This window comes from Physella acuta, unplaced genomic scaffold, assembly GCF_028476545.2.
Source record: "Physella acuta isolate Inbredline_101_S28 unplaced genomic scaffold, ASM2847654v3 ptg000667l, whole genome shotgun sequence".
NCBI classification, from domain to species: domain Eukaryota; kingdom Metazoa; phylum Mollusca; class Gastropoda; family Physidae; genus Physella; species Physella acuta.
The window spans coordinates 100,503-116,861 of NW_026732186.1; the positions used below are offsets into that span (position 1 = coordinate 100,503).

At 43.9% G+C, this 16,359-nt stretch overlaps 1 protein-coding gene across 6 annotated transcripts in view; it reads right to left on the reverse strand.

Annotated features, from left to right (window-relative positions):
- Positions 1 to 2,498: 2,498 nt before the first annotated feature.
- The window catches only part of LOC131948959 (forkhead box protein P1), a 122,652-nt gene continuing 108,791 nt past the window's right edge, over positions 2,499 to 16,359 (reverse strand). For 5 of the 6 annotated variants that reach the window (XM_059310688.1, XM_059310690.1, XM_059310692.1 and 2 more), the window contains 8 exons: positions 10,891 to 11,082; positions 10,389 to 10,638; positions 10,033 to 10,109; positions 9,715 to 9,816; positions 8,891 to 9,021; positions 4,960 to 5,017; positions 4,450 to 4,550; positions 2,499 to 3,974 (listed from right to left, as the gene is read on the reverse strand). In XM_059310688.1, coding sequence (XP_059166671.1) covers positions 3,146 to 3,974; positions 4,450 to 4,550; positions 4,960 to 5,017; positions 8,891 to 9,021; positions 9,715 to 9,816; positions 10,033 to 10,109; positions 10,389 to 10,638; positions 10,891 to 11,082 — 1,740 coding nt within the window. In that variant the 3' untranslated portion in view covers positions 2,499 to 3,145. Of the gene's footprint in view, positions 3,975 to 4,449; positions 4,551 to 4,959; positions 5,018 to 7,978; positions 8,107 to 8,890; positions 9,022 to 9,714; positions 9,817 to 10,032; positions 10,110 to 10,388; positions 10,639 to 10,890; positions 11,083 to 16,359 lie in introns of all 6 variants that reach the window. The other variant, XM_059310689.1, reaches the window with a different exon arrangement.

Sequence of the window (16,359 nt, forward strand, 5' to 3'; positions counted from 1 at the left end):
GAGAACAAATGTTGATACACAAACAATGCACACTGTGAGGAATTTCTAGCTGTCTTGTGGGTGGGATGAGGTGGGCTGAGACACCATTGCTGACAGAGAAGTCACTTGAACTATGACCTCTACAGTCTTACTCTTCTAGATCTTTCTTGTACCACCTCTTGTAAATGGTCTTAAGCACTACAAATCACATTGGTACTATTATGCTGAAAACATTATTGTGTCTTATCTCAAAGATCTTATGTTTTTTATTAAAACAACAAATTTTGTAACAATGTCTCATAACTCAGTTTTGTGTTATTTCCCTCTGTCGTGTTAAAACTGTCACATTTTAAAAGATTTTGGTCCCACTTATGTCAGAGAATAAATGTTAAATCGCCATCAATCTGTAAGTCTATAAAAACACAAGCATGATACCATTTATTATACACAGCAGAAGGGACATTACTCAGTCCAAGAGACCAAACACAGCTATGAGATCATAAGTTGTGCCCCTTGATATTTACTCAAAGATGTAAAAAACCTTTTTACAAGACATCATTATCTGGATTACATAGACACAATAGACACAAATTTGCATATTTACAAAATATTTCACCAATCTTAAAGTACAAACTACTTTTGTTAAAAATGTATTGCTTTTTTACTCAGTATAATTTATATTTGATTGAGGGGTTTTAACAGTAATAAAATCAATTATAGCTCATTCCAAACTACTGATATTTACACTCAAAATATTTCATTTAGGCTGAAACTGTAAGCTTTTGGTTAATTCCTGTCCTATCACCACCCCCCCCCCCCCCTCCACCCCCCAGCACCACCATTTTAAATTTTGTTTATGATAAACAGTTTCAGCAGATACAAATAATGTCCAGCTAAAAACCATAAAACACCCAATCAAATTTCAAACAGCTAAACCAGCACCAATCTGTTGAGCTGACTACAGAGGAATGTCATCTGGCACAAAGCTACAGCTCACAAAATAAATCCCTGGCCAAAAAATCTGGCCAGTGGTTTTCTAAAGTTGGGAAATAAATCAAAGACAAGCAGAAAAAAACATTCAAACTCAAAAATATCAAAACTCTAAATTAACTCTGTTAATAGTTGAAGTGAGACAAACCATAAAAAGCAATCTAAAAAAGATTGGTTTGAAATAACAAGACTGTTTTCTTTTTTACTTGAAACAAAAAATGTAGTTTGTGCAATTTTTGTATTACTCCGAGGGGAAATAAATGCACAGACGCAAGTTGACAGACCAGCTATTACAGCAGTCTGACATAAAGTCTGACACAAAGTCTGACATAAAGTCTGACATAAAGTCTGACACAAAGTCTGACATAAAGTCTGACATAAAGTCTAACATAAAGCATTATGCAAGTGGCAAATTTAAGATGAGTGTGAACACTACAAATATAAGTCATACAATTCTAACAAATATGAAATCACATACAAATGCAAGTCATACAATTCTAACAAAGATGAAATCACATACAAATATAAGTCATACAATTCTAATAAATATGAAATGACATACAAATATAAGTCATACAACAAACTAAAGGGCTTTCAATTAAATTTTCTCAATTACAGCTATCAGTCATTAAGACATGAATCAATGTTTTTAATCAGCTCCACATTTTTTTATTAAGTAAAACAAAAATCTGGTTTCAACGCAAAAATTAAAAAAAAAAAAGACAGCTAACAGAGAAACATCAAAGTTGAAACAATTTAAAATACAAAATTTTTTATCAAATATCTTCACAACCAATCTTCTTATCTTTCAGAGATGCATGTAAAAACAGAGACAGATGGACTGGTGTGTCCCCTACAGACTGGTGTGTCACCATCAGATTGGTGTCACCATCAGATTGGTGTCACCATCAGATTGGTGTCACCATCTGACCTACCCTCCCAACAACACCTTGATGGATGACACCATCACAGCTTCTCTCACCACGCCAACTCCACCACCCCCACCTGCCTTGACCCACGAGTGTAAATACAATCTAGATTGTCAAATTAGTTTTTCCAATAAATAATACCTTATCTTCAATACACTTCAAGTAACAGTTCAAAGTTTCAAAATCTCAACATTGGATCAAATCAACAAGTTGGTTTGAGTAAAAACAATGGCTAGGAAAACATGAAACTAATGCTCATGAAATATGTTTGAAAGATTTCATCAGCACCGCGACAAATCTTTGGTAGGCTGCCACAAATCTCTAGAACTCTGCTCAATGTATCTGGTCAATGTATCTGCTCAATGTATCTGGTCAATGTATCTTTGATTTCAATACTGACTAGTCACAAAAAAAAAACTCGTGCTTTCAATTAAAAACTATCTATCTGATATAACAGGCATTTGGTTTTTTAAATAGAGATGTACAATATATTTCTAACATGCAATCTGTAGTATAATAATCAAATTTAAACATTTAAAATTTTCAAGAAAACTGCATCATGTGAGACAAGATTTGGTTTTTACATATGGGGGGGGGGGGGGGGGGGGGAGGAGAGAAATTACAGCTAGCCATGATGCAGCTAGCCATGATGCAGCTAGCCATGATGCAGCTAGCCAAGTCCAATCACACCACAGTCCAACGTTTACATCCCCAGCTGTGTAACTAGATCCAAGGAAAAGAAAACGTCTCATGGCATAAAATCAAACCACATTTATCAAAGTCCTGAGAGATTGAACAAGCCAGCTTTCACTGTCGTCAAGCATCACACATCCAACATCAGACGTCCAACATCAGCCATCCAACATCAGCCGTCCAGCATGACACAGCTGCTTGTAGGTTTAAGTAGTCCATCAAATATTGTCTGAAATCTGTTGGATGGGATGAGTACAGTCTTCCATCAGAAAGTCTGTCCCATAAAATACAACATAATGACGTGTCATATTCTGGCATGTCATGTATAAAAGGTCAACTGCAAGTCAAGCAGTTTGTTGAGGATATGTGACATGTCACATGACCATTAGTTATAAGCCAGGCTTTAGAAATGTCATGAAAACAAGTGTGACATAAAATGTCACAAAAGTGAGTGAGACATGACATATTCTGGATGTGACATGCCACTCCTGTTTAGTGAGATCACTGGTCAACTCATTGTTCGGGATGGTGGTTGACATGACGCCGGACATTTGTTACATGACGCTGGACATTTGGGCATCCACGGGGGACACACTGGGCAGGAGAGGTTGGCGGTGAGGGGTGGGGAACACAGGGCCAGAGTCTGGCAACTGGACGATGAAAGGTCTGGTGGTTGGACTGGGTGCTTTCATGTCCTCCACCTCCTCAGTCTCAGCTGATCTTTGAAGTTGCTTCCCTGAGCTGTAGAATGGCGAGTCTTGGCTGACCCCCCCGAGGTCCTGGCTCCGCACCTCCTCAGCTGTAGCACGGCTGTGAAAATGGTGCTCGTGCTCCGAGGAGTTGAGGGGAGAAAACGGCATGGACCCGTAGCCCTGCTGGAGACCATTGTCAGGTCGTGACCTGTAGCCATTGGTCAGAGCTGACCTCTCCCGCTTCATGTCCTCCGCCTGCTCCCTCTCCAGCTTCTCCTGAACTGCTCTCAGCTCCCTCTCCGCCTCAGTTTCAGCGTGCTCGTCATCCTCGCTGTAGCGGCTCTCTCCACGCTCCACGTGTCTCTGGGGATCTCTCTCTGCCAGCTCCATCCTCCTCTCCTCCTCCTCCAATCTCCTCTCTTCCTCCTCCATCCTCCTCTCCTCCTCAATTCGTCGCTCCTCCTCTTCATCAGCATCCAGGTCCTCCCTGCTGTCGTAGTGGTCCATCAAATCTGGCACCATCACCATCTGGCCACCTTTGACCTCAATACCCTGGGGGTCATGAATGTCAGGGTGCTGGGGGGAGGGGGAGTGATGGCGTGAGCTTGGCATGTTTTGTGAGGTGCTCAGGTCCAGGTCTGAATAGTTCTCATGGACTTCCTGTTTGATCATCATCATCTCATCAAATCTCCTGCGAGGGAAAAATTGACATCAATTGACATGACAGACTAAATATAGATTTACAGAACCAGAATCTAACACACACACAAATGTTTATAAACACGTAAGATGTGAAGTTAAATTAACCAGAAAAGCTGCACTAACCCAACCCTGACAACAACCCAACCCTAGCTCAAAACTAACACCAACCCACCCTAACACTAACCCAACCCTAACTCAACCCAACCCTAACACTTACCCTAACACTAATCCAACCCTAGCTCTAATCCAACCCTAACCCAACCCTAAGACTTAACACTAATCCACCCCTAACCCAATCCCTTATTCTAACCTAACCATAACCCAACCCTAACCCTAAACCCAACCCTAACCCTAACACCAACCCAACCCTAACCCTAACCCAACCCTAACACCAACCCAACCCTAACCCAGCCCTAACACTAACCCTAACACCAACCCAACCCTAACCCAACCCTAAGACTTACCCAAAAGGGTCATGACTGGATGACTTCATGGACAGATCCTGAGCACTCTCCTGGTCTGGCATCAAGTTGTGCTTCATGAATCCCACGTCACTCATGGCAGCCTGGGTCATCAGCAAACAACATTAGGATAATAGGATAGCAACATTGGGATAATAGGATGGCAACATTAGGATAATAGGATGGTTACATTAGGATAATAGGATGGTGACATTAGGATAATAGGATGGTAACATTAGGATAATAGGATGGCAACATTGGGATAATAGGATGGCAACATTGGGATAATAGGATGGTGACATTAGGATAATAGGATGGTGACATTAGGATAATAGGATGGTGACATTAGGATAATAGGATAGCATAATCCAGATGATAGAATAGCGTTTCAGATAATAGGATGGCATTCAACACATTCCGGATATCGTACAACGATGAGAAAATAAATTTAAATGAATTCAAATCACCATCCACAAACTATCAATAAAAGTAATAATTAATGAGCTGACTCACCCTGATGAGTGTTTCGTTGTAGGGGGAAGTGTCTGACATTGTGGGAGTTTTCATGGAGCTGTTAGAGGAGAGAAGATTTGAAACTGTCAGCGCTGTGGTGCAAACACTACTCAAGTTTAGAGACATTAATTATCTTAGCAAAAGTAGATCAAACAGCCCCTCATTATATTGTAAGTGATCATACATAAAAAACAAGGCTAATTAGCTGATCAATTAATTCATGTTGGATATAATTTTTTTTTTACATTGTGCAGCAGTTAACAGCAAAGCCATGCATCAACATTTGAAAAAAGCAATGTCTAATTATAGAGATATATTTAATATAAATCTATGTATCTATTAATATATAAATCTATAAACATAGTTAGATTTATATACAGTAATATTTTTATTCAGTTGGATTGTTATAAATATATATGTAGGCTATATATATATATATATATATATATATATATATATATATATATATTTCAATCAAAAGTAAAACAATAATCTTCTAATAGGTTATAAATATTTATAACATTCTGAGTAAAGTAATAAGTACCTTGAAGAAAACCAACACAAAGACAACGATTAGAAAATTGTGTCAGTCAAATCTCTGTGTAAATGCTGACAATTATCAGCCAGAGGAAATGATTGATACACATGATTTATTTTTATCACCAACAAAGAAAGATCACAAAGACATTTACGAGAAATTAGCTTTTCACGATTCCCATTACCAGCACCTATTCTAGAAGCATCGTGCCCACTTTCCCGCAGGAAACTTTGTATTATGGATGATGGGCTAAATGGTGGGTCATTACGTGACATGGGAGACAACCTTTGGCTGCCAGCAAGACGTAAACCCTGGTGTAATTATTTGTGTCAATGGTCTTTAAGTCATTACCAGTTAGAACTTAAGTGTTATGACAAAATCAACAAACCAGGCAGGGGACGTTACTCTACAAGCAGCAGAGAGTATTGGACAATTAAAGAATTATTGTTCCTGACAGCTGCCAGAGCCTGCTGATATTTGCTACAATTATGTCTAGCGATGGGTTAGAGGTTACTCGCTTTCACTGAGCTATTAATACATTATGAGAAAATTAAGGCTATTTTTAAAAACTGTTATCATGTTTTAAAGTTTAGTATTGCAGGCAGAGTTTCTTTCAGACATTTTTTCCAGTAGAGTGGGGGGCTCACAATATCCTGGGGAGGGAGGGGGAACATTGGTTAAAATATAAATTTATAAAAATGTGAATAATGTGAAGTTTATTCATTTCTTTAGCCAATTGTTCATTGATAAAACTGATGTAAGAGGTGACTGATACTGGCTACAGCTGTACATTGTACTGTGATTATTTATTCATCAATGGCCAACTGGCATTTTAACTTCTGCTCAAATTGTGTTCAGACCAAGTTACTTCAAGCTTGTCTGACTGTTTGATGGAGCTAGGTGCATTCATGCAGAACTGACAAGAACAACAGGCGCCATTCTGTGAAGCATGCCAGTCATACAGCATGTGATTGTCTGCGCACGCTGCTAATTAAGTAATTAAGTTGAAGATTATTGATTGCCTCCTGCAGGCAGTGAAAGGTCCTGGTTAGGTCTGACCTGCTGGCAAATTGTCACCTGCCTTTGTGACAGAAGGGGGGGGGAGAACCAAGTGCTCAAGGGAGACTACTCTAACAAATTTTTTTACAGCTTTGATAAGAGGGGCTTTAATTTTAAGTACTGATGGAACAAGGGGTCGTCAGGTGCTAGGCCTTAAGACAATCTGTTTCTCTGATAACAATTTACATAACCTCTATCAAAGCTTATGTAAAAAAAAACTTAATAAAATAGACCCCGACTTATATTGGGATTTAAAATATTATTTTTCCCTATGTCTGAAAGAAATGGCCTGTAATGGTGGTCGTGTGAGGTGAAAATGTGTTAAAATTAAACATTTTTTTAAACAAGGCAATGATTGTGTTGAAGCTGTCAGTAATGAAGCAGAAGTGAATCCTGAACTGATGAAACCAATCAACCTGCATCAATCAATGAACAGAGATCTGCTTGTTACAAGACAATCTACAAGGCTGGTGCTAAACTGTCTGTCACATCACTTAACATGGTCACACTTGACTGAGTCACCTTTCAACTCTGACCTTTACAGATGGAACACAAAGGTTACACAGAAGACTAACCATTAGGTAAAGATTTCTAAAAATAGCACCAACCAATACCTGGAGCTTTTCTTGGTGGGGGGGGGGGGGGATCAATGAGGTCACTAGGTGCATAACAGTCAGTTATTGACAAAAGATAGTGTGTCAACAACCATGGTTAAATCATGATTAAACCTTGGTTAAATCGTAGTTAAATCATGGATGAACCTTGGTTAAATCATGATTGAACCGTGGTTAAATCAAGGTTGAACCTTGGTTAAATCAAGGTTGAACCTTGGTTAAATCATGGTTGAACCGTGGTTAAATCATGGTTGAACCTTGGTTAAATCATGATTGAACCGTGGTTAAATCATGGTTGAACCGTGGTTAAATCATGGTTGAACCTTGGTTAAATCATGGTTGAACCTTGGTTAAATCATGGATGAACCGTGGTTAAATCATGGTTGAACCTTGGTTAAATCATGGTTGAACCTTGGTTAAATCATGTCTAAATCAAGGCTACTTGAAGAAATATTTGACTGCAGGCCACATCACAGAGATGCAGTTTGAGCTCAAATCATTCAACCATGGCAAAAAGTGTCGTTAAACTTTTATTGTATCTTATCTTTTCAAGGCTGAAATAAATGAAACAACTTTTAACACCACACCCAGATGTCTTGGTGAATCATTTGGTGCTTTAAACCCTTCCTTAAACCCTTCTTTAAACCCTTTATATCTTGACATGCTGGAAAACCTTCTAGATATTTTAAAATTACTTTCTACCTCCTCAGTGATCTCAGAAAATAAACTGACCTATGACCTACCTCCCCCTCCCCCCCCCCCTCCCCTGATGTAGCAAACAGAAAACTCAAGAGAAAATAAACCTGACCTTGGCCTACCCCGACTAAATTGTCGACGGCAGATATATTCAAAGTCATCCACCATCCAAAAAGATCCAAAGTCATCTTCGTATCTTACAAAACATCTGTGTAAAGATAGGTTGGTCCGAATAGCATTCTGGGGACATTGGAACATGGCATTGACTTATCCAGTTCTCTATTCAAATATTGCCATCCAAATTTTCAGGCAGTGTTACTCATGGAATTTCTATGTTTCTGAAAGCATGTTTGAAACCAAATTTTCTACACTTTAAGTCAATGAAAGGCAGAAGTTCTTCACTGAGGTCCAAATAATAAAAAAAAAATTGTTTGGTGACAGATCATGCAGAGAGGAGTGGCCAAAAATAGATGGCCAAACATGTACGGTCAAGCAAGAAAACAGACAACACCAAAGAAAAAATAAACCAAATGTTGTGAGCATGCATCATTAGTTGATTGTGCTAACAAAACTTCCAATGCTACAACTATTGGACCACACAACAGGTGAAATAAATGAGCTAAAAAAAATAAAGAAATGCTAAAATAATTTGATACAATAATATAGTGTGCTACATTGAACTGTATCAATAAATTAGTAGGCTACATAGAATTGGCTACAAGGTTAGTAAGAAATATTTGTGTAAAGCAACATTTCAGTGAACAAGCAAACAGCAAGCATCTACATTTAGCTACTGAGAGCAAGGTGGTGAGGAATGGTCAACTCATCAAAAAACAATCCTTTGATAAAGTTGGTCAAAGTTTGGACTGATAATATTTCTTTTCAGCCAACAACCCCCCCCCCCCCAACCCCCTATCCACCAAAAACTAATCCAAAGTTTCAGCCAACAACCCCCCACCCACCATAAATGAATGCAAGGGTTTGTTTTAGATGAGACCATGAGAGACTATGCTAAGGCACCTACCCAGGGCCTGCCCCCAGTTTTTGCGGTCGACGTTTGTAGAATTCTACCTCGTCCACTGTCCAGACTGCCCCCTTTACGTTCTCGACGCGCATAAAACATTTGTGCAGACTTAGGTTGTGACGCACAGCATTCTAACAAAGACAAAAAAATATCAAGAATAACCATGTGATCTGAAATGGTTGCTCAACCAATGACTTCAATCATGCCAGGAATTCAAAAACCCAAATCACATTTCAGAAACAAAATAATTCAATCAGATCTGACTTTTCTTTCTGATTTGGTTGCAGTATTTCTATATCTACTAGGTATTTTAATTTTAAATTAAAAAAAAAATTATTTGAAAAATAAAATTAAAAACAAAAGCAAGACATAAAATGGGGGGGGGGGGGGGAAATATGACACATGTGATATGATGGGATTGGGGGATGACAATGTCACATGTGTCATATCATATTGGCGGATGGGAGTGACAAGTGTCATGTGGTATCATGATAAAGGGGGGGGGGGGGGTGACGTGATGTCATGATGGTGGGGGGGGTGATGTGTGAAGTCATGATGTGGGGGGGGGGGGGGGGTGTGACGTGTGAAGTCATGATGTGGGGGGGGGGGGGGGGGGGGTGACATGTGATGTCATGCACACTGAAAGGTTACAGCAGACCACTTGTTAGAACCAGAACACAACATCAAAATGTTTTCTCGGTGAAGAACCTCGCCTTTCTTCATGTTAAATATTCCAAATTTCAAGGTCAAACTAGTTTAAATTTTTAACTTACTAAAAACTAATTATTTATGATTTAATTAAAAAAATTAAACTTTGGGTGTACCTTCCATGTGGCCTCGTTTCGTCGGAAATATGCAAATGTGTTCTGGAACCATTGGTAGATTTCATTCAGCGTTAGCTGCCTGTGGGGCGACTCAATGATAGCCTAGGGGAAATAATCAAAGGTCAATTGTTTAGGTCAAAGGTCACAAGTCAAAGGTCACAAAGTAACAATTGTTTACTTTCTATCTGAATAAATTACTTTCAGAAACAACTTGACGACAAGATTTTTCTTACAATGAAAAATGTGTGTTGATGATATAAAATTAATTAGTTTACAAAAATTGAAATTAAAAAAAATAAAAATTAATCAGCTAATTACCTGTCGTATCAAAGAGGCATATGTGAACGGTGGTCTGACGTCTGTGTTTTTGTAAAACTCACGGTTTCTTTGGATTTCTGAAAATATTTGACACTAGATGACTCCACAACTTCAACAAAAATGTTTTCTCAGAACTAGGTATTAAGGTAATTCTATTACAGGTAAAAAATATTACCTGCAGAAATCTAAAAAAAAATTACCTGCAGAAATCTACCAAAAATATTACCTGCAGAAATCTACCAAAAAATTTACCTGCAGATATCTACCCAAAAAATTACCTGCAGAAATCTACCCAAAAAATTACCTGCAGAAATCTACCCAAAAAATTACCTGCAGAAATCTAGCAAAAAAATTACCTGCAGAAATTGGAAGATTGCATTTATCTGAGACTCTCCTCCTGACTGGACCTCCCCCATCACCCCCACCCCGACTGCTCCCTCCCCCACTGCTGGGGGTGGGTGGAAGAGACGAGGAGGTGTGGTGGGTGACTGGGGTGCTGACCATGGGAGGGGGGCGGTGCATGATGGGGCTGGGGACCATTGAGACAGGGGGCAGGAACGTTCCGGTGAACGGGTTGATCATGGAGGGCTTCGACATTAAAGATGACTGCAAAAATGGTCAAATCAAATTTATCAACAATTTATCAGTGTCAAATTTGTATTGCAAAAATGGTCCAATCAAATTTATCATCAATTTATCAGTGTCAAATTTGTATTGCTTTAGAAAAAATAACTCACTGTAATTCATTTCTAATTTTTTATTTATGTTTAAAACAAATTATAGCAAATGAACAACAGCCGATTCAAACAGAAACACAAAATATTAAGCTTATAAAGACAGACTAGTAGGGAGACTTACTATTGCTATGTTGTGCTTCATGTCATGTGACTTGGGTGATAACTGTGATGATGTCACAGACATGGATGAAGAGAAGGGGGAGGGTATTGTGGTTGGCTGTGGTTGTGGGTGAGACGGTTGTGGTGGTGCAGCTGTGGTCTGCTGACACAGGTGGTCTGTCATAGCCTTCAGGACTTTCTTCTGGAATGCAAGCTGGGGAGGGAGCAAAATAACCAGGCTACAGTAGTGCTACAGGCTACCCTAGGTCCAGTTGTCCTACAGGCTACCCTAGGTCCAGTTGTCATACAGGCTACCCTAGGTCCAGTTGTCCTACAGGCTACCCTAGGTCCAGCTACAGGCTACCCTAGGTACAGTTGTCCTACAGGCTACCCTAGGTCCAGCTACAGGCTACCCTAGGTCCAGCTACAGGCTACCCTAGGTCCAGTTGTCCTACAGGCTACCCTAGGTCCAGTTGTCCTACAGGCTACCCTAGGTCCAGTTGTCCTACAGGCTACCCTAGGTCCAGTTGTCATACAGGCTACCCTAGGTACAGTTGTCCTACAGGCTACCCTAGGTCCAGTTGTCCTACAGGCTACCCTAGGTCCAGCTACAGGCTACCCTAGGTCCAGTTGTCCTACAGGCTACCCTAGGTCCAGCTACAGGCTACCCTAGGTCCAGCTACAGGCTACCCTAGGTCCAGCTACAGGATACCCTAGGTCCAGTTGTCTTACAGGCTACCCTCATTCCATGGGCCCCGAGCGAGACTTTGAGAACCGCCCCATCAAGTGCCGGGGTGTTAAACCATCAGTCAACAAACAGAGGCGACAACTTGAATCGCCCGTCTTTCAACATAAAACAAAAAACACAAACACGAAACATAGCCTAAGTGGTCTATTTGTCAACGGGGACGTTTCGATGACAGGCTAAACCTGCACACAAAATTCACGTCAAAAATATTTATGATGTCCCTAGGTCAGACACGCTGACATAAGGGATTCTCCCCACAGGGAGAGGGCAGGGGGGTGGGGGAGATACATCATAAACTGAAATGTGGGTTTAGAGGTCTTCAAATGTTTCACTTTTTGATGCGCCTATTTTAGTAACAACAAAACGTAACACCTAGAAGTAAAAAAAAAATTAGCATCAGATTTTTTAGATGTAGTCCACCGAACAGTTGGGTTGTTCTTGTGTTTGTCTTTCAGTGAGTGTGTGAGGGAGAGCTCTTAGCCCAACTAATGTATGCCAAAAGTCTTTGAATGTCTGCCAAAAGTCTTAGCTCCCGCTATGAGTAAAAAGTTTTAGCTCTGTAAGTGTCTATCGAGACTTAGCTACTGCAATGTCTATCACGTCTTAGCTATGTGTGTCCATCACGTCTTAGCTGTGTGCATGCCTATAAAGTCTTAGCTCCCGGAATAGCTATCAAGTCTTAGCTCCCTGAATGGCTATCAAGTCTTAGCTCCCGGAATGGCTATCACGTCTTAGCCCCCTGAATTGCTATCAAGTCTTAGCTCCCGGAATGGCTATCAAGTCTTAGCTCCCGGAATGGTTATCAAGTCTTAGCTCCCGGAATGGCTATGATGTCTAAGCTCTGTGAGTGTCTATCAAGTCTTAGCTCCCGGAATGGCTATGAAGTCTAAGCTCTGTGAGTGTCTATAACGTCTTAGCTCCCGGAATGGCTATCAAGTCTTAGCTCCCGGAATGTGTGTCAAGTCTTAGCTCCCGGAATGTGTGTCAAGTCTTAGCCCCCTGAATGGCTATCAAGTCTTAGCCCCCTGAATGGCTATCAAGTCTTAGCTCCCGGAATGGCTATCAAGTCTTAGCTCCCGGAATGGCTATCAAGTCTTAGCCCCCTGAATGGCTATGAAGTCTAAGCTCTGTGAGTGTCTATAACGTCTTAGCTCCCGGAATGTGTGTCAAGTCTTAGCCCCCTGAATGTGTGTCAATGAATGCCCGCTGGTTCTAGCATGAAATCACTGAGGTCAAGGTCAGCCTGCATGTCGTGCTACAGATGAGGTCAAGGTCAGCCTGCATGTCGTGCTACAGATGAGGTCAAGGTCAGCCTGCATATCGTGCTACAGATGAGGTCAAGGTCAGCCTGCATGTCGTGCTAGAGATGCAGGTTGCTGGTTGTATGATGTAAACCATCCCGACCATCACATACATCATCTGTCACATGATCACATACATCATATCTGTCATACACCCATCACATGTCGCTGCTATAAATAGCTTCTGCCTTCCGATGACTCGGAAGCTAGAAACTGCACAGGTTGCACAATCTTCTTCGACCAATTGACCACTGACCCCACGCACTATTTGACCACTGGGCCCTTGTACCAACTGACCACTGGGCCCTTGTACCAACTGACCACTGGGCCCTTGTACCAACTGACCACTGGGCCCTTGTACCAACTGACCACTGGGCCCTTGTACCAACTGACCACTGGGCCCTTGTACCAACTGACCACAGGGCCCTTGTACCAACTGACCACTGGGCCCTTGTACCAACTGACCACTGGGCCCTTGTACCAACTGACCACTGGGCCCTTGTACCAACTGACCACTGGGCCCTTGTACCAACTGACCACTGGGCCCTTGTACCAACTGACCACTGGGCCCTTGTACCAACTGACCACTGACCCCACGCACTATTTGACCACTGGGCCCTTGTACCAACTGACCACTGGGCCCTTGTACCAACTGACCACTGGGCCCTTGTACCAACTGACCACTGGGCCCTTGTACCAACTGACCACTGGGCCCTTGTACCAACTGACCACTGGGCCCTTGTACCAACTGACCACTGACCCCACGCACTATTTGACCACTGGGCCCTTGTACCAACTGACCACTGGGCCAGATGGACCACTGGGCCCTTGTACCAACTGACCACTGGGCCCTTGTACCAACTGACCACTGGGCCCTTGTACCAACTGACCACTGGGCCAGATGGACCACTGGGCCCTTGTACCAACTGACCACTAGGCCCTTGTACCAACTGACCACTGGGCCATGTACCAACTGACCACTGGGCCCTTGTACCAACTGACCACTGGGCCAGATGGACCACTGGGCCCTTGTACCAACTGACCACTAGGCCCTTGTACCAACTGACCACTGGGCCATGTACCAACTGACCACTGGGCCCTTGTACCAACTGACCACTGGGCCCTTGTACCAACTGACCACTGGGCCAGATGGACCACTGGGCCCTTGTACCAACTGAAAACTGGGCCCTTGTACCAACTGAAAACTGGGCCCTTGTACCAACTGAAAACTGGGCCCTTGTACCAACTGACCACTGGGCCAGATGGACCACTGGGCCCTTGTACCAACTGACCACTGGGCCAGATGGACCACTGGGCCCTTGTACCAACTGACCACTGGGCCCTTGTACCAACTGACGACAGGGCCAGATGGACCACTGGGCCCTTGTACCAACTGACCACTGGGCCCTTGTACCAACTGACCACTGGGCCCTTGTACCAACTGACCACTGGGCCCTTGTACCAACTGACCACTGGGCCCTTGTACCAACTGACCACTGGGCCCTTGTACCAACTGACCACTGACCCCACGCACTATTTGACCACTGGGCCCTTGTACCAACTGACCACAGGGCCCTTGTACCAACTGACCACTGGGCCCTTGTACCAACTGACCACTGGGCCCAATCACCAACTGACCACTGGGTCCTTGTACCAACTGACCACTGGGCCCTTGTACCAACTGACCACTGGGCCCTTGTACCAACTGACCACTGGGCCCCTGTACCAACTGACCACTGGGCCCTTGTACCAACTGACCACTGGGCCCTTGTACCAACTGACCACTGGGCCCTTGTACCAACTGACCACTGGGCCCTTGTACCAACTGACCACTGGGCCCTTGTACCAACTGACCACTGGGCCAGATGGACCACTGGGCCCTTGTACCAACTGAAAACTGGGCCCTTGTACCAACTGAAAACTGGGCCCTTGTACCAACTGAAAACTGGGCCCTTGTACCAACTGACCACTGGGCCAGATGGACCACTGGGCCCTTGTACCAACTGACCACTGGGCCAGATGGACCACTGGGCCCTTGTACCAACTGACCACTGGGCCCTTGTACCAACTGACCACTGGGCCAGATGGACCACTGGGCCCTTGTACCAACTGACCACTGGGCCCTTGTACCAACTGACCACTGGGCCCTTGTACCAACTGACCACTGGGCCCTTGTACCAACTGACCACTGGGCCCTTGTACCAACTGACCACTGGGCCCTTGTACCAACTGACCACTGGGCCCTTGTACCAACTGACCACTGGGCCCTTGTACCAACTGACCACTGGGCCCTTGTACCAATTGACCACTGACCCCACGCACTATTTGACCACTGGGCCCTTGTACCAACTGACCACTGGGCCAGATGGACCACTGGGCCCTTGTACCAACTGACCACTGGGCCCTTGTACCAACTGACCACTGGGCCCTTGTACCAACTGACCACTGGGCCAGATGGACCACTGGGCCCTTGTACCAACTGACCACTGGGCCCTTGTACCAACTGACCACTGGGCCCTTGTACCAACTGACCACTGGGCCCTTGTACCAACTGACCACTAGGCCCTTGTACCAACTGACCACTGGGCCATGTACCAACTGACCACTGGGCCCTTGTACCAACTGACCACTGGGCCCTTGTACCAACTGACCACTGGGCCAGATGGACCACTGGGCCCTTGTACCAACTGAAAACTGGGCCCTTGTACCAACTGAAAACTGGGCCCTTGTACCAACTGAAAACTGGGCCCTTGTACCAACTGACCACTGGGCCAGATGGACCACTGGGCCCTTGTACCAACTGACCACTGGGCCAGATGGACCACTGGGCCCTTGTACCAACTGACCACTGGGCCCTTGTACCAACTGACGACAGGGCCAGATGGACCACTGGGCCCTTGTACCAACTGACCACAGGGCCCTTGTACCAACTGACGACTGGGCCCTTGTACCAACTGACCACTGGGCCCTTGTACCAACTGACCACTGGGCCCCTGTACCAACTGACCACTGGGCCCTTGTACCAACTGACCACTGGGCCCTTGTACCAACTGACCACTGGGCCCTTGTACCAACTGACCACTGGGCCCTTGTACCAACTGACCACTGGGCCCTTGTACCAACTGACCACTGGGCCAGATGGACCACTGGGCCCTTGTACCAACTGAAAACTGGGCCCTTGTACCAACTGAAAACTGGGCCCTTGTACCAACTGAAAACTGGGCCCTTGTACCAACTGACCACTGGGCCAGATGGACCACTGGGCCCTTGTACCAACTGACCACTGGGCCAGATGGACCACTGGGCCCTTGTACCAACTGACCACTGGGCCCTTGTACCAACTGACCACTGGGCCAGATGGACCACTGGGCCCTTGTACCAACTGACCACTGGGCCCTTGTACCAACTGACCACTGGGCCCTTGTACCAACTGACCACTGGG